Here is an 18,472-nt window from a genome sequence, read left to right on the forward strand (position 1 = left end):
AATTGCTTATGCTTCCCAAGGGGACAGACTGATATCCCTGAAGTTTAATTGATTTTAACTAAAAGTAAAAGTAAATTTATGTGGATGAAATCAAAGTAGCACTGCAGTGGATGAGAACTGCACACACAGTATTATCAAAATGGGAGTTTCTTCAGCACTTTAGCTTAAAGTTGCACAGGTCAATATTTCATTGTTCTTAATATAAAGAACAATGTTGAAGTATTTGAATAAAGTTAAACAAAAACAACTGTATTGTTTGCTGGTTGAATAAGACTTTGGGGGTCTTGAGACTTTGTTTTGAAAATTAATATAAAATTAAAAACTCACTCACTCATTCATTCATTCTCTAAGCCACTTATTCTAATCAGGGTCGTGAGGGGTGCTGGAGCCTATTCCAGCTCTCAATGGGCACAAGGCAAAAAAATAAAAAATCACCCTGGACAAGGTGCCAAACACATTTGCACCTTAACACACACACACATTCTCGCTGTGAGGCGACAGTGCACCATGCCGCCCAAAGTTAAAAACTAAAGTCTCTTATTACAAAAAACAAAAAAAACTAACAAAAAAACCCCAAGATAAAACAAGATAAAAGATACTCAATCTTATACTTACATAATAAGGTAAATAAAAGGACAATAATGCACTGAATTCAGTCCAAATGCACTGAATGATTGTTCAGAGGTTCTCAAACTCAGTCTTTTCACAACCTGTCACACGCCCACCACTTCAGCTTATTAATCCAGTGCATTACTGTAAGAATGTCGTAGATGTAAATTTAAGATAAAATATTAAACACCACAAAAATGTTATTACCAAAACACATTAGGGCTGGAACATGAAATGACCTTTATCAAACTGGAAGCAATAATTTAATAATTTAATTATAAAAATTATGTTCTACACCCATTGAGAGCAATGGGTGTGACTGAGCTCAATAATTCGAAAGGGTGGCCACAAGATTTTAAGCAAACCGTGTAAATTTGTTAATATTCCTTACTTCATTTAAGGAATGGAACAGGCAGAGGGACAATGTGACCACCAACCACGTGTTCTTCTAGAAACAACACAATAAACTTCTAGGTAAACTTGTAGCCAACACCATTCTTTTAAGTATTACTGTATTAATTTGAAACCTTTGCAACTGAATAAATGCAGAAATATAAAAAACAACAAAAATTAAAGGCGTACATTATGATTACTAATCGAAATGTTAACAGTAAAAGTGTAGAACAGGTACATAAAGCGTGAGAAGTCTTTGTGTTTGCGTTAAACAGGCGCGAAGGCTTTGTGTGGATAAAACAGTGCTGAGAGGAGGACAGTGTAACACTCAACTGCGCAGTCTCACTGTACTACTAAACTGCAAAGCCAAGAAGAACTCAGACAACACCGCGGTGCTACAATGAACACTTCAATTAAAATGCATTCAATTAACTGTCTGTACATAAACAGAATGAAATTCAGTGAGCTTACCCCGGTTGACATCAAGTGGCATCTGAAATACGTGAAGCTAAAGTGAAAGTGAAAGTAAAATTCTCGCTGCTACATGTAACTGCCCAGTCTAACAGAGCACCAGCAAATCGCTTAAGTTTCACTTCAGCTTAAAGGTGCATGAGTCAATATTTAACTGTCCTTAATATAGTGAACATTGTAGACAAATCAGAATAAGTTGGGACAGCATATACCTGTATATACTTTTGTTTATGCATTTTCTTCCCCTTTTTCCCCAGACTTTTTAGCATATTCAATTCCCAAATTGCTTTTTGCTTCCTCTCTATTGATGCCTGATTCCCTGAATGAGGAGTGCCAGACTGACACACGCCCCCTCCAACACGAGGTGAGTTAAGATGCGGATCAGCTTTGCGTATGGACAGCCACACACTGAACAACGCAGTATCCCTCGACTCTGTGCAGGCGCCATCAATCACCCAGCAGAGGTCTTAATTGCATCAGTCATGAGGTCCCTATCTGGTTTCCCACTTTGTATGAACAACGGCCAATTGTTGTTCATGTGGCGCCCAGCCTGTCGGATGGCAAAGCTGAGTTTCAAACCGACGTGTTCAAAATGTCAGCTGTGGTGTGCTAGCGTGTTTTACCGCACAAGTTTAAATAAATACATTTAGGGGAGATGAATTAGACTTTGTAAGTCATGTGACTTGGGGAACAAATGTCAGGTAAAGTCAGCTTACCTTTAAGTTTGCGGATATTTTTTAATCGAAATATTTTGTTTACAAAAGTTCTCAGCCCCTTGCTATGACTCTCCTAATTGTTTATTTTTCATTATCCATGGGATGTTTAAAAAAAGATATAGTTTAGAAAGGCACACACCTGGACCATAAGGTCCCCACAATTTTTACTGCATTCTTAGAATAAAAAATAAGCCAAAAAAACCTGAATGACTGTGGATCTTCACACTTCAACTGCAACAAGGCATAGATCAGGGCAAGGATATAAAACAACATCTAAGTTTTAAAGGCTTAATAGGACAACAGGGGGCATCAATCATTTTGAAAAGCTTGGCATTTACTTAAACATTCCACTTTTGGTCATCCAGGAAATTGGGTATCCAGGCAAGAGGGTTCTTGGTCTAAAAGAGCTACATAATTCCTGTTCTATTCTATGAGCAAACCTGGTGGACAGACAAGCATCTCTGCAGTGCTCTATAAAAAATGGCAAAATAGAAACCACACCAAATAAAAGACATGTTACAGCCTGCATGAATTTGGCTCGATGGCATGTGCAAAACTGGCAAAATAAGAAAAAAGAATCTGTGGCCTTATGAGGCTGTATTGCAGATGGGTGGATAAAAATTGCAATTATATTGATTTAAAATTAAACCCAATACACAATCAAAAAGTCTATAAAATTACTATATTCTAATCCTTGTATCTCTCGAATATCTCTTATTTATTTAACTTCCACTAATAACCTTTTACTATTTATTACTGGCAGGTATTTCTATTATGTATTGATTAAATATACATATGTTAAGGAAGTATTTTAAAATAGTAGATTGGCCAATCAAGTGCATACAAAAAAGTTGCCAAATTTCTTACAGTGTTGCATCCACAATCCGTAAATTGTTGTGCCGTTTACAGAGGCTCAGACTGTGAATTAAAAGCACTAGGATCCAAAAAGGGTGACACACCCCAGTGTAATGCTGGTGCGCTTCTTCACAGCAGAATGCCAAAATGGCCGGTAGGAAATAAGATTATTGATATCATTACTGTTGTGCCTGTAACAGCCGCTAGGATAAAGTTTATAGTTTTGTTGGTAACATCGCTGCTTATTACGTGTTTGGGAATTTTGTTTCAGTTCCCCTGTGTGTGTTAGTGTTCATGCATTGATTTGAACTGTATTACCTCACACAGATTCAGCTGGCACCCCTACAAACCGCTAGGATTTGTGTAAGCCTGGGTTACTTTCAGTCACTCTCACACACACTGCACACACACACGCACACACACACAGAATTGCAGTGTTGTCAGTAATCCGCCATTTTAACGTTCTGTTGTGATGAAGCTTCCAAAATGTTGCATTAAATCTGTCCAGAATGCCTGTGGTGTACTTGTATTAAACCTAGGTATGATAACTTCGTTTGCATAATACATTTAAGTCCCAATCTGAAGCTGTAAACAGCACAGCAAAGAGTGGATTTGGAATGCAACTCACTGTCAGAACAACATTTCTCAACATTTAACATTTTGGTCTAGAATACTGTACTAGGCTGCACATGGAGCAATGAGATCAGCACTTAACCAGCAAGCTGGAGGGCCGTGTTGCAATTCACACACAAAATCCTATACAGTGTGCTCAAAATAGTACTCACATCGAATTTAGCATGTAATATATAGGATGGTGTTTCGAACACAACAGCTCTGCTCTGCTTACTATGCAGTCTGTTACAGCAAGTTTCATGTGATATATTATGTGATTGATAAATAGATAGATTATTGTGATGTTCCTAATCCATTAGTTTTATAATTTTATTCTCAGTTTTCTTCACGCTTACCTTACTCAAGTTTTAGGAGGAGCTGCCGAGGCTTTGGCAAATCTGCAACCCCCACACTTCCCCCGTCTTCCAGCACCTATGGTTACTTTCGCTTTTACTTAAGTCGTTTATTACTAAGGCATTGTTACTTTCACTCTAAACTGAGATTGTTTCCTCCTGAATGAGACCATGCATCACATGCAAAATCAAAAATTCTCTAGAGTTTAGTCTCATCATATATTGTTTTCTGTCAGTTTCTGCGTTTACTCTTGTCTTATTCCATTTTGCATGACCAAGCTACAGTATGTTGAAGGTCCTGGGTTTGATCCCCAGGTGGGGCGGTCCGGGTCCTTTCTGTGCGGAGTTTGCATGTTCTCCCCGTGTCCGCGTGGGTTTCCTCCGGGTGCTGCGGTTTCCTCCCACAGTACAAAAACATGCAGCCAAGCTAATTGGAAACACTGAATTGTTCTATAGCTACCTAGCCACTAGATTTACAAACCAGTACATTGTAGTGCCGGTCCCAAGCCCGGTTAAAATAGTGAGGGTTTTGTCCGGAAGGGCATCCGGCGTAAAAATTGTGCCAAATCAATGCAGATCATGATCCGCTGAGAGCCGACCCTGCAACCGAACGGGACAAAGGCTGAGGAAGAAGAAGAAGAAGCTACAGTATGTTGCAGCATATTGTTTTTTCATATAACATTAAAATCTAGCCATCAGTTATAAACTCTAGATTTATTTATTTATTATAAACTCAAATTTTTGATTTTGCATGTGATGCATGGTCTCATTCAGAAGGAAACAATCTCAGTTTAAGTTGTACATGCCTTATTTGTAAATGTGGAAGTAAGTAACTTTCTAGAGTTCCGGTTGAGTAGCACCCCATTGTAATAAGTGATAAATAAGCTGGCTAGAGGCATTCACCAGAAGCCTAATCTCATTAAGAAAAAGATGGTTGGCCTCACAAGGCAAGATTAGAGAAGTAAAAAATTTAGCACATTTGAAGTTGTGTTGTACATCACCACTATGTACTACTGTATGTATGCACATTCTTTGGGAACCTAACTGACAATGCTATCAAGTGTTTGAAAAACAATAAAGTGCATATATACACCGATCAGGCATAACATTAAGACCACTTTCCTAATATTGTGTTGGTCCCGCTTTTGCTGCCGAAACAGCCCAGCAACTGTGATGTACTGTGTATTCTAACACCTTCCTATTCGAACCAGCATTAAATTCTTCCGCAATTTAAGTTACAGTAGCTCATCTGTTGGATCGGACCACACGGGCCAGCCTTCGCTCCCCACGTGCATCAATGAGCCTTGGCCGGCCATGATCCTGTCACTGGTTTACCACTGTTCCTTCCTTGGACCACTTTTGATAGATACTGACCACGGCAGAGAAATGTGTTTTAAGTAGTTTTAATCGTGTAAAAAAAAAATTACATTGGATTGTATGATAAAGATTAAGGGAGTGTGTGTGTGTGTGTGTGTGTGTACAAAGATAATCTAGCCAGGAAGGTAATGCTGAACTCTATTCACTCTAAAGTCTTTTTCAGAAAGTCCACCAGTAAATGATGAGGGAAACCAAAATCCAGCTGCACCAGGACAAAACCCTGCATATATACAAAAAAAAATCATTGTTAGCCACCTGTGAATATTTTCCTGATTTATAAAGTATTATACTTTATATGCACTGCAAATAGAGATGTGACCTTTATACAGGAAGCCCTGTTACCTACTTTCTGCACTTCTCTGCTAAAAAGAACCTATTTCATGAGAGTGTGAATGTTGGTTGGCTACAAGAAGTACAAAAAAACTAAAAGAATGGATCATACACTCACATTATGAGATATTACTTCAGGGTTGATGAGGTCAAAGAGATTGAGGCCCTGCTCATCCATCAAACTGGTTAACTCTGGTTCTAGGTCTGAAATAAAAAAATAACTATTATAAAGAGTCATATTCTAAATTATTGGTATCATTGGTAAGAATGGCTTAAGTAATGTAAAAATGCCCTTGTGGTTAACCTTTGGTAACACAATGTGTGACAATTATTGGCGCTACCTACCTTTTCCAACATGACATCACCAAGTTTTTCCTAAAATGCTTAATGAGGGCAAGAAATTTGAGAACACTTTCAACGTCTAGGTCCTTTGTTGTGGACTCTTCAGCTCACCTCACAGCTTATAACTGAGGTTAAGATCAGGGAAGAATACACCTTACACCTTTCCATTACAGCTTTAGTAATTTATACACCTTCCCCCCATATCCAACATCCAATTACCCAATCGTTTTTCCCTTTCTCTACTGCTGCAGACCTCCATCTCGACCAAGGAGGGCTGTGACCAACACACGCCCCCCCCTTCAACACATGTGCAGCACCTGACTTCTTCTTTTTACCTGGGGCATGGAGAGTCACGGCCTCCATTATCCCCTGTCTATGTGCAAACCAGTTATAAGCCAGCCAGCCAGTTATAAGGAATCCCTCCAGCCATCCCTCCCCCACAAGCCGATTATTGTCCATATAGGCACGCAGCTGGCCATGGTTATATTTTTGTTTATGCATTTTCTCACCTTTTTCTCCCAACTTTTAGCATTTTCAATTACCCAATTTCATTATGCTTCCTCTCTACTGAAGTCGATCCCCACCCTGGTTGAGGAGAGCAAGACTGACACACCCCTCCGACACGTGTGCAGTAGCCGACTGCATCTTTTCACCTTCACAAGGCGAGTTCATATACAGATCAGCTATGTGTACGGAGAGCCACACCCTGATCAATGCATTATTTCTCGACTCCATCAGTCAGCCAGAAGAGGTCGTAATTGCCTCAGTTATATGAGGAATCCCCGTCCGGCTCCCACCTTGTATGAACAACAGCCAATTGATGCTGATTCTAACACACACACACACAGAAATGTACAATAATAAATGCACACAGACAGACATGCATGTTATACTTACAGGTTATGACTTTAGGAATGCCAATCTTTTCAACAGCTTCTTGAAAATAATCATTTATGCTTGTTTCATTCTTAAAAAAACAAATATTGAAAGCATTAGACACAAAGCATAAATGATAAAGTTAAATCTACTTATGAGTTTAGTCATTACCTGTGAAACATTTGCTGATGTAGTAACGTTTGATATGGATACACTATAAGCCACACAGAAAGAAACATGTTTAAGGAAGATATGTTAAAGATCAGATCTAGAAATAAAAGTGTGTCATTGTCATACTTACTTCACTGCGGTGGCATTTAGAATGAGTTTCTTTTCAGCATAAGATGCTGTCACAAGAACCTCCACCTCCTACATAGACACAAACCCAGGTGAATAATTTTATACTGAATTTAATTACACAAAACAATAGTTCTATGTAAAATTGCTAAGTTTAAATGGTTTTTGCAAATGGTTGTTTCAACATAAGAACACAGCCCAAGATATACTTACAATATCTTAATAAAACATTGGTTAGACAATTGTGCAATACACTCACTTTCTTAACCGCTTATCCAATTAGTATTGCGGGGGGTGCTGAAGCCTATCCCGGCTTTTCAATGGGCGCAAGGCACACAGTAACACCCTGGACGGGGCGCCAGTCTATCGCATGGCAGACACACATATACACACACACACATTCACCTATAGGGCAATTCAGTGACTCCAATTAACCTGACTGCATGTTTTTGGACTGTGGGAGGAAACCGGAGCTCCTGCAGGAAACCCACGCAGACATGTGGAGAACATGCGAACTCAGCACAGAAAGGACCCGGACCGTCCCGCCTGGGGATTGAACCCAGGACCTTCTTGCTGTGAGGCGACAGTGCTACCCACCTACCCATATTGTTTACTAATAAATTAAGCAGTTTGTTATTTACACAATCAAAATCATCAGGAATGTCACCATCTTCCTCAAATACTTCATCAAGTAAATCATCAAGACACTATTCAACTACAATTATTGTTGTTATAGCAATGCATTTACAGGTTGGTTAATTTAGGTGGGTTTTGTCTTCTTGAGAACTGTAAATGATGTATCACTATTTGTAACTCATGTGGCAAGTCCAACTAACATTGTACGGGAGGAGGGGAAAAAACCAGACCACCCATAAGAAACCCACGAGGATAAGGAACAACATGCCAGATTCGTTCCAGACACTGATCAGAGGCAGGGATCAAATCCAGGTTGGCATGATGTGGAGCTTTAAAGGTGACACCTCACTGCATAACATGCATGTTTATATACAGGTTAGACTGGTTAGGTTGTGTTATGTGCAAACTACTGACCGTCTCAAAGTAAATTGAAGAGCTGTTTCCCGTTGCAGACGAGAGCTCCACTGCAGCCACTGCTGTAACATAGGTGCCCTGGGTGTTTGTCTGAAGATGAGGAACTGAGACACTTGATGCTTTCAACACCGGCTCCTCGGAGAGCAGCCACTATATAGAAAAGAAAAGGGACAAATTATCAACAAAAGCAATATGAACAGAAAAACAGATGTCATATACAACCCCAAATCAGAAAAAGTTGGGACATCATTGAAAATACAAATAATAAAAAAAACACAGAGTTTCTTAAATTTACTTTGACTTTTATTTCATTGCAGACAGAATGAACCTGAGATATTTCATTACAAAAACCACTTGAAATCCTGATTCATCTGACCACAATACACGTTTCCATGGTCCATCCTAAATGCCTCCAAGCCCAGAGAAGTTGACGCTGCTTCTGGACATGGTTAACATAAGGCTTCTTTTTGGCACAGTAAAGTTTTTAGTGGCATTTGTGCATGTAACTCTGTATTGTAGTGCTTGACAAAGGTTTGCTAAACTAATTCCTCACCCATGTGGTTATATCAGCTATTGTTGAGTGGCAGTTCTTGATGCAGTGCCGTCTGAGGGATTGAAGATCACGGGTGTTCAGCTTAAGCTTGCACTCTTGGCCTTTACACACTGAAATTCGTCCCGATTCCTTGAATGGTTTAATGATATTATGCACTGTAGAGGAAGAAATGTGCAAATCCCTTCCAATCTTTATTTGAGGTACGTTGTTTTTAAACATTTCAATAATCTTCTCACGCATTTGTTGACAAACTGGAGATCCTCTGATCATCTTTGCTCATCAAAGACTCAGCCTTTCCTGGATGCTGCTTTTGTACCAAACCATGATTACAATCACCTGTTGACATCACCTGTTTGGAATCCCCTCATTGTTTAGTTTCTTCACCTCATTACTAGCACTAAATTCTTTTTGGAATGTGTTGCAGGCCTGAAATGCAGGGATGGAGGTATATTAATAAATGAAATGAAGTTGAGCAGATAAAACATGAAATATCTCAGGTTCATCCTGTGTAGGAACACTGCATTTTTATTTTATTTGCATTTTCCATACTGTCCCAACTTTTTCTGATTTGGGGTTGTAAATTGCAGACACAAAAATGGACTTACGTGATCTTGTGTTGTTAAATTTTATATTACAGATCTGTACAGTGAGGTTTCAGAAGTAAAAATCTTATTTATTATTTATTATTATTATTATTATTATTAATCCTGGAGGCCCACTGTCAATCAAACCTGATTCGACTTCTGATTAGTCAACTATGGGTGCTAGACTCTGGTTATAGTGGTCTAGGGTCAGGTTAAGTCTGGTGGCTCTGTGGCATCTTCTGGCTTGTTAGCAGCTGACTTGTGGAATCTATGGGCTGTGCTGGGCTCGGGTCGCTGAAGCTGGGCACAGAGGAAATACTCTGCAGAGCGGTGGTAACACCTGACTGCTTATTACTGTCTTAATGATTGTGGAAGTAGGAAGGCTTTAACACCTGATTTCTAAATGTTGGTTTACCTTTAGGAAAAAAATAAGAGGCGTAAACAATTGTTAATAAAGCCCTGATCATTAAAAACATCGAACTGAAAGAGGGTTTACTGTTTTCCTATGCCAACACCAAAAAACACACATGACACGTTTCTACACATCCTGTGGTTTAGAGGAACTAAATAGAAAGCCACATTACCTTTTTAACCATATTGGGTGGTATTGTGGACAGCTCAGTCTTGAACAGATCCTGCAATAAAAACAGCAAACTTCATTAACCCTTTATTTGTCTGCTCAATCATTTGGTTGAGCTTACTTTGAGTCTATGTACTTAGGTAAAAATTAACTGTATTTAAAAAATCTTGTTTGGGCTATATCTACTCATTGGCTGACGTGGTAATCTCAAAAATATTGGTAAATATAGAAAACAGCATTTCTAACCCATATGTCAACTTAGAACTAGCAGCTAAAAAAATCATCCATGAAAAAAAATCATATTCGTGATAATCTTAACTGGTTGGTAGAGGTTCATTAAAAATAGTGGGCACTAGTAAGAAATATTAATTGTTTGTAGTTGGTATAGTCCCATAAAACTAAGAAATGCAAAGAAATGATTTTTAAACATAATTTTTTGGTAAGACCATTAAAGGGTTAAGGTGACTGTGACTTTTTTTAGTTTTAGCACATTTACTATGGGTTAATGCTGTTACAAGCTATTCCCTAGCCCGGCAAATTGTCAGCGGAATGAATTGAGTAATACTAGACAATAACCTCGGGATTCAGAATTTGGTTACCTGGCATGATATACCTGTAATTGTTTTGCATGTTTCCAGTGTGCAGGACAATAACAAGCTAAAAACAAGCTCATCTATTTGAAAATGTCCATTCCCTCCATATACACTAATCAGTCATAACATTAAAACCACCTCCTTGTTTCTACACTCACTGTTCTACAATTACTGACTGTCTGACTGTAGTCCATCTGTTTCTCTACATGCTTTGTTATCCCCCTTTCATGCTGTTCTTCAATGGTCAGGACTCTCCCAGGACCACCACAGAGCAGGTATTATTTGGGTGGGGAATCATTCTCAGCACTGCAGTAAAACTGACATGGTGATGGTGGGTTAGTGTGTGTTGTGCTGGTATGAGTGGATAAGACACAGCAGTTTTTAAACACATCACTGTCCCTGCTGGACTGAGAATAGTCCACCAACCAAAAATATTCAGCCAACAGCACCCTGTGGGCAGCATCGTGTGACCACTGATGAAGGTTTAAAAGATGACCAACTCAAACAGCAGCAATAGATGAGCAATCGTCTCTGACTTTACATCTACAAGGTGGACCAACTACGTAGGAGTGTCTAATAGAGTGGGCACAGTATTTAAAAACTCCTGCAACGCTGCTGTGTCTGATCCACTCATACCAGCACAACACACACTAACACACCACCACAATGTCAGTGTCACTGCAGTGCTGAGAATGATCCACCACCTAAATAATGCCTACTCTGTGGTGGTCCTGGGAGAGTCCTGACCATTGAAGAACAGCATGAAAGGGGGCTAACAAAGCATGCAGAGAAATAGATGGACTACAGTCAGTAGTTGTAGAACTACAAAGTGCTTCTACAGGGGTTGGACAAAATAACTGAAACACCTGGTTTTAGACCACAATAATTTATTAGTATGGTGTAGGGCCTCCTTTTGCGGCCAATACAGCGTCAATTAGTCTTGGAAATGACATATACAAGTCCTGCACAGTGGTCAGAGGGATTTTAAGCCATTCTTCTTGCAGGATAGTGGCCAGGTCACTACGTGATGCTGGTGGAGGAAAACGTTTCCTGACTCGCTTCTCCAAAACACCCCAAAGTGGCTCAATAATATTTAGATCTGGTGACTGTGCAGGCCATGGGAGATGTTCAACTTCACTTTCATGTTCATCAAACCAATCGTTCACCAGTCTTGCTGTGTGTATTGGTGCATTGTCATCCTGATACACGGCACCGCCTTCAGGATACAATGTTTGAACCATTGGATGCACATGGTCCTCCAGAATGGTTCGGTAGTCCTTGGCAGTGACGCGCCCATCTAGCACAAGTATTGGGCCAAGGGAATGCCATGATATGGCAGCCCAAACCATCACTGATCCACCCCCATGCTTCACTCTGGGCATGCAACAGTCTGGGTGGTACGCTTCTTTGGGGCTTCTCCACACCGTAACTCTCCCGGATGTGGGGAAAACAGTAAAGGTGGACTCATCAAAGAACAATACATGTTTCACATTGTCCACAGCCCAAGATTTGCGCTCCTTGCACCATTGAAACCGACGTTTGGCATTGGCACGAGTGACCAAAGGTTTGGCTATAGCAGCCCGGCCGTGTATATTGACCCTGTGGAGCTCCCGACGGACAGTTCTGGTGGAAACAGGAGAGTTGAGGTGCACATTTAATTCTGCCGTGATTTGGGCAGCCGTGGTTTTATGTTTTTTGGATACAATCCGGGTTAGCACCCGAACATCCCTTTCAGACAGCTTCCTCTTGCGTCCACAGTTAATCCTGTTGGATGTGGTCTGTCCTTCTTGGTGGTATGCTGACATTACCCTGGATACCGTGGCTCTTGATACATCACAAAGACTTGCTGTCTTGGTCACAGATGCGCCAGCAAGACGTGCACCAACAATTTGTCCTCTTTTGAACTCTGGTATGTCACCCATAATGTTAAGTGCATTGCAATATTTTGAGCAAAACTGTGCTCTTACCCTGCTAATTGAACCTTCACACTCTGCTCTTACTGGTGCAATGTGCAATTAATGAAGATTGGCCACCAGACTGGTCCAATTTAGCCATGAAACCTCCCACACTAAAATGACAGGTGTTTCAGTTATTTTGTCCAACCCCTGTATATGGTAAGTGGAGCTGATAAAATGGACAGTGACTGTATGATGACATACCGTGAGTTCTGTTCCATTGATGTTGCGGACGAATCGTTTGTCATTATGTGCTGCTGCCATAAGTGGGTTGAGGACATCATCAGAGATCCAAAAGTAAAGGCTGCGGTTCTCTGGGATCTGATCTGGTTTAAACACGGAGGCATTGATCTTCGAGGTGATACCATTATAGTTCACAAGACCCTGTTGAAATAGACAACTGTAGTCATGTACTACAGTCAAATATGCATTACACAAAAACAACATTTATTATTAGTGACTAGTGTTGAGTTTGGAAGTCCTGATCCTGTAAATGTCTGTGTGTTGTTAATACTGGTCTAAAATTCTAAAACAATATCAGAGTGACATATTGATCTGATCTGATCAGATGGCATATTTTATGCTATGAATGTGTGTGATTGGCATTTGGCAATGCTTGCTTGCTAGATTTGAGTACCTACCTTATGGTATGACTCTATGTAATTTGAGGTGATGATGGGGTATGAGGTTACACCAATATCCACAAGGATGTCTCCATCACTTAGAAACCTCTCTGCTCATTCAAAAGGAAAATTAAACAGGTTTTCCCCACATACCTTCAAACACATAGAACAAGGTAAAATCATGTCAAGTCTTTTGATTTCCTTACCTGCTGTGTCTTGTATAAAGTCTGCCAGTATGTTTGCCACCTTATTTATTTCTTTACAGATCTGTAAATGACTCAGAAAAAGTCAGCAATTTAATAAGCAATGCATGAGTTGTGAATTGTGTTCCTCTAAGACAACACCAGGGTGCAGAACTGTGCAAATAAGCTCACTCACTTGTCCCTTTACGACCAGCTTTACTGTAAAGGTGATAAAATCTGTGAACACTCTCTTCAGCCAGCCAGGTCTGCAAAAGGTATGCAAAAATGCAAGCCATTGGGGGTTAAGGGACATTCTAGGAAGGCAACAGTGGCAGCTTGACGATGAAGGGGCTTAAACCAGCAACATTTAGGTTATCAGTTCTGTAGCCTAACCACTTTAGGTTACCATGGCCCTTTAAATGTCAGTGTAAATGTAAACAATCATGTTATTCTATGCCTACACTCCTAAGTTCCTGTTTTGGCTTCCACAACAGGTTAAATACATTTAAATATATTTAATGCTTGCATATAAAACCATATTAACTCTAACCATATTCATTAAAGTAAGAACTGTATGTTTATATATTTCTATGATTTTTCATTATCTAATTTGAATTGATAGAGTGAAGTGGATTGGATCTGATTGCTGTCTGATAGCTGTCTATTTCACTAACCCATGGACTATCTGTTGAACGGTTCTCTACAGGGTATTCCTGCCTTGCAGTGTTTTTGGATAAAATCAGACCTGCTGCAACTCTGACCAGTATAAAGAAAAATGGATTGCATTGTACTGTATTAGAATTGCCTGTATAGGAAGACTTACTCTCTGTCGCCCTGCAGTAGGAGGTGCAGCTTGTGAAAGGTGAGGTAGCAATCTGAAGTGTCTGCAGCCACTCTGCCTTTTCCACAGTCTGAAACATGCACACAGGTACACACACACACACACACACATCACAACAATACAATACACAACATTGAAGCTCAGAGGCAAAGATCTACACAGTCAGATCTTATTCTTAGAATGCAATGGCATTAGTAACAATGTATAAGCAGTTGACGTATTTGAGCAGTGAGCCACATTAAGACTTAAGTGTGTCCTTCTGTGTTGCCATTTGGGCCTACAGAGGGGGCATGGAGGCACAAATGCTTGATGTATCAGTTTCTTTTAATTGACCTGCACCTCATGAGCAGTAATTTGCTCAAGGTATAATTTTTTCTGTATAATGACAGAGTTTTACTCTTAGACTTGCCAGCTCCTATGTTGGCAAACCTGCTATTTCTCTGTAAACACGATACTGGGCTTGCGTTGATATGTTTTTACACTGGCATGTGATGTTAGCACACTTAATTCTTTCTGGGCAGGTACCTGGTGCTGCATTTTGGGCCTTAAAACTAAACAACCCTGGCAAAGCAAACTGCCCTAGAGGCAGCGCGACATCACTTTCTGGAGCAAAACCTGGCCATAAATCTACATTATGTGCAGTTGTTGGGGTACCGCTCATGCATTGCCTGTTCCAGGGGAATCTGAGACTGCCAAAGCAGCCTCTCATGTTGTGACAATCAGTTCTGCACTATCCCTGTTCTATCCACTTTTTCTGTTCTGGGCTGTAAATGTTTTTGTGTCTTTTATTTTTTACTTTGTTTGTTATTTTGGCCACCTTATTTATTTGCAAGTATCCCCTTTTTGTTAGCGACTTTTTACCCCAGAATTATTTCACCTTGGTCAGACATTTTATACCTGAGTTCTTTTTCTATTCTTTTATGTTAAGGGTTTCACCTTAACCTTCACTTACAAAGCACAACCCATTCCATTACAGCTATTAAGCAAGCTAATGAAATGAAGTTCAGAAAAAAGAATTAATATATGGCAATACTCACACAGCTTGGAATTGATGACTAGATCAATTTGGGACTCAACTTCAAAATCAACAGTCTGTTTCATTGAAAAGCTGAATGACAAAAAATATACTCTTGTTACATTTCTATAAATTAATACAGTGTTTCCTTATCCTTAATTATTTAGAGGTTCTTACTGTTAGCTTTCATTCTGTTAGCTATATGCTAATGTTAGCTACATAAAATAACTATGTAACAACATTACCTATGTACGCTTTTGTTAAATATATTCCAGCTGACAAAAAGAACTATTACAGTGCAGTACTACTTAACTTACTCAACTTATTTAATAGACAATTGTTTAATAAAGAAGTTTAAGGGCAAAATGTTTAGCCAATGTCTTTATTCTGTACTTACATAGCATTTCCATATACATAATCGATGGTTCCTCGAAAAACAGCAGATACATTAGATATGATGATTCCTATGCCGTTGTTCTCCCGCAGCTCAAACTCGCTCTTCCCAATCGTCAGATTATGAATCTCCAGACTAGTAATGAGAACAATTTGAAAATCAGTGCACTGTGTATATAAATGCCTACAGGTAAACAAGTACGCACACTGATTAAATGTGTTCACAGAAACAAATCTAACCAGAAGATTGTTTACTTACTTGAGCAGACCGTATTTCAGCGTGCCCATGAATAAGATGGACTTCTCGCCATAAATATTGGGATATTTGGCATGCTGGAATGCAGCTTGGATTACTTCTGTGGTTTTCTCGTTTACTGTAGAGTTCAAACATTTCACAATCATTTCTAGTAACTGGAAAAACAGTACAGCTGAGACCTTCACAAAGGGGCAGAGGGTCACGAAAGCAGTAAAAAACAAAAACATTGCCTTATGGCTAATATAAGTGCTTGTTTCACCTAATGCTGCTTTATTGTGTTGAGAAAACATGAGTACTAGATGTGAAGACCTTTGGTTTAAAAAGCCCAAAGCTTGACTGCATTGAGGTTTTAAGAGCAATCAACACACATGTATGTACAATTAAGGTTTAGGGTGTACATACTAGTAAATAACATATTGCCTTTAATGACAGTTTTGGGAGTTGATTTGTTTAGGCAAGGCAAGGCAAGGCAAGTTTATTTGTATAGCACCTTTCATACACAGTGGCAATTCAAAGTGCTTTACATAAGGAAAAAAATTAAAAGCATCAACTCATTCCTGAGATCTAGAACCTCAGAAAGACTTCTTACAAACATTTAGTTACAATTAAGAGAACATGAAATTAAGACAAGAGAGATAAAAAATTAAGAACATGAAAAACTATAAGAAAATATAGTAAAATGAGGGCCACACAGACCCAGAGCCACACAGACTCTCAGTAAATAATAATAAAAAAAGCAACTTTAGCAACTGTTTTATTCTAGGAATGAATGATTAGAATTTATTTTCTTATTTCATAAATATTATATTCATAATGAATTATTTAGTTGTACTAAGTTACTAGTTGTATTTAATCTTAATCTCTAATAAGGAATAATCTGGCCACGAGAGAAGGTTAAATATATACCACCAAAATGAATAGTCTAAATTGCTGTTTGTATTTTCATCCAGCAGATTAAACAAGCAGTCATAGATAAAAAAGAAAGCAGTTGCAAAAAGCAAATATAGGCTAAGCCAGTCCATTTTCATTATTTAGAAAATAATGTTCCAAATTTTAGATTATTTCAATTGCTTCATGCAGCAATATGAAATGATTTCTTCTCTACTGTTTCAATGTTACTTCTTCCATTACTGCCATTACTGCAATTACTGCCAAAATGGTGTGAACTGCAGATGACTAATAAAGATATTCTATAATTACTGAATAACAGATTAAGAAAATCAATATTTTGTACTCACATACAACAGCAGCAGGATACGTAAGTCTGCACACAACGCCGGTAAACCTGTAGGCCGAGGCAGGATCCACACACGAGTGTCCAGCTCCAGCCAGACTTAAAAGCAGGAGCAGTCTTACACCTGGTACCATTGCATTCCTCCCCATCTCTGCAGCTTTTAAAAAACAGATCTCTCTGACCTTCTGCTGTAACTGATCCTCAGTTTTTTTAAAGAAGTAATAGTTGAAAAGTAGGAGGAATGGAAGCAAACTGAGAGAATGTGGGGGTGGAGAAATTGCAGAATTCCCAAAATGACGTTTTGTCCAGAGTTCACTTCCACTTGAACTGGGGTTACTGTGTGAAACAGTAAAATACAGGTTGCTGAACAGAACGTCCCTTCATACAGAAGAAGCCACGTCATCAGGGGCAGAATTGTACCAGAGCAAGACCAGACACAACTGGACATAAAGGTGAGGGGTGGGGGGCTGAAAGATTGAGGATGTCCAACATACCAGGAAAGTGAATCGTCCAGTTTGCTTGCTCAGTCTAATTTTTTAGTAGCCAGAGATCACAGTTGTCTAAAAGCAAGTTAATTTGATTATATACTAGTTAGCTAAATAAGTATGTCAATGCTGACTTTGTTTATTAGGTCAGTGTTTCTCAACTAGGGTGTCATGACCAGGAAAGATACAAAACATCCAGGAATATGAAAACAGAGAAAGTCTAATTAAAATATATCCGCATACACCGATCAGCCATAACATTAAAACCACCTCCTTGTTTCTACACTCACTGTCCATTTTATCAGCTTCACTTACCATATAGAAGCACTTTGTAGTTCTACAATTACTGACTGTAGTCCATCTGTTTCTCTGCATGCTTAGTTAGCCCCCTTTGATGCTGTTCTTCAATGGTCAGGACCCCCACAGGACCACTACAGAGCAGGTATTATTTAGGTGGTGGATGATTCTCAGCACTGCAGTGACACTGACATTGTGGTGGTGTGTTAGTGTGTGTTGTGCTGGTATGAGTGGATCAGACACAGCAGTACTGCTGGAGTTTTCAAATATCATGTCCACTCACTGTCCACTCTATTAAACACTCCTACCTAGTTGGTTCACCTTGTACTGTAGATGTAAAGTCAGAGACGATCGCTCATCTATTGCTGCTGTTTGAGTCGGTCATCTTCTAGATCTTCATCAGTGGTCACACGATGCTGCCCACAGGGCGCTGTTGGCTGGATATTTTTGGTTGGTGGACTATTCTCAGTCCAGCAGTGACAGTGAGGTGTTTAAAAACCTCCATCAGCACTGCTGTGTCTCATCCACTCATACCAGCACAACACACACTAACACACCACCACCATGTCAGTGTCACTGCAGAGCTGAGAATCATCCACC

The 18,472-nt window shown here is 39.5% G+C and overlaps 2 protein-coding genes across 2 annotated transcripts in view; both read right to left on the reverse strand.

Moving 5' to 3' along the window:
- nlrc5 (NLR family, CARD domain containing 5) overlaps positions 1–1,506 on the reverse strand; it is a 31,726-nt gene extending 30,220 nt beyond the window's left edge. The window contains exon 1 of the mRNA XM_063004168.1: positions 1,474–1,506. The gene's annotated coding sequence lies outside the window, so the exon portion shown is untranslated. The remainder of the gene's footprint in view (positions 1–1,473) is intronic.
- A 3,890-nt stretch (positions 1,507–5,396) lies between these two features.
- cetp (cholesteryl ester transfer protein, plasma) lies at positions 5,397–17,331 on the reverse strand. The gene is made up of 16 exons (XM_063004171.1): positions 17,095–17,331; positions 15,860–15,974; positions 15,605–15,736; positions 15,230–15,300; positions 14,175–14,262; positions 13,548–13,617; positions 13,376–13,436; positions 13,188–13,279; positions 12,751–12,930; positions 10,003–10,053; positions 8,282–8,431; positions 7,236–7,303; positions 7,106–7,148; positions 6,956–7,025; positions 5,835–5,920; positions 5,397–5,606 (listed from the first exon to the last, which is right to left on the reverse strand). The coding sequence occupies exons 1-16, from the start codon at positions 17,237–17,239 to the stop codon at positions 5,529–5,531; spliced, it is 1,500 nt and encodes a 499-aa protein (XP_062860241.1). The 5' UTR covers positions 17,240–17,331; the 3' UTR covers positions 5,397–5,528.
- Between the last annotated feature and the right edge of the window lie 1,141 nt (positions 17,332–18,472).

This window comes from Trichomycterus rosablanca, chromosome 11, assembly GCF_030014385.1.
Source record: "Trichomycterus rosablanca isolate fTriRos1 chromosome 11, fTriRos1.hap1, whole genome shotgun sequence".
NCBI classification, from domain to species: domain Eukaryota; kingdom Metazoa; phylum Chordata; class Actinopteri; order Siluriformes; family Trichomycteridae; genus Trichomycterus; species Trichomycterus rosablanca.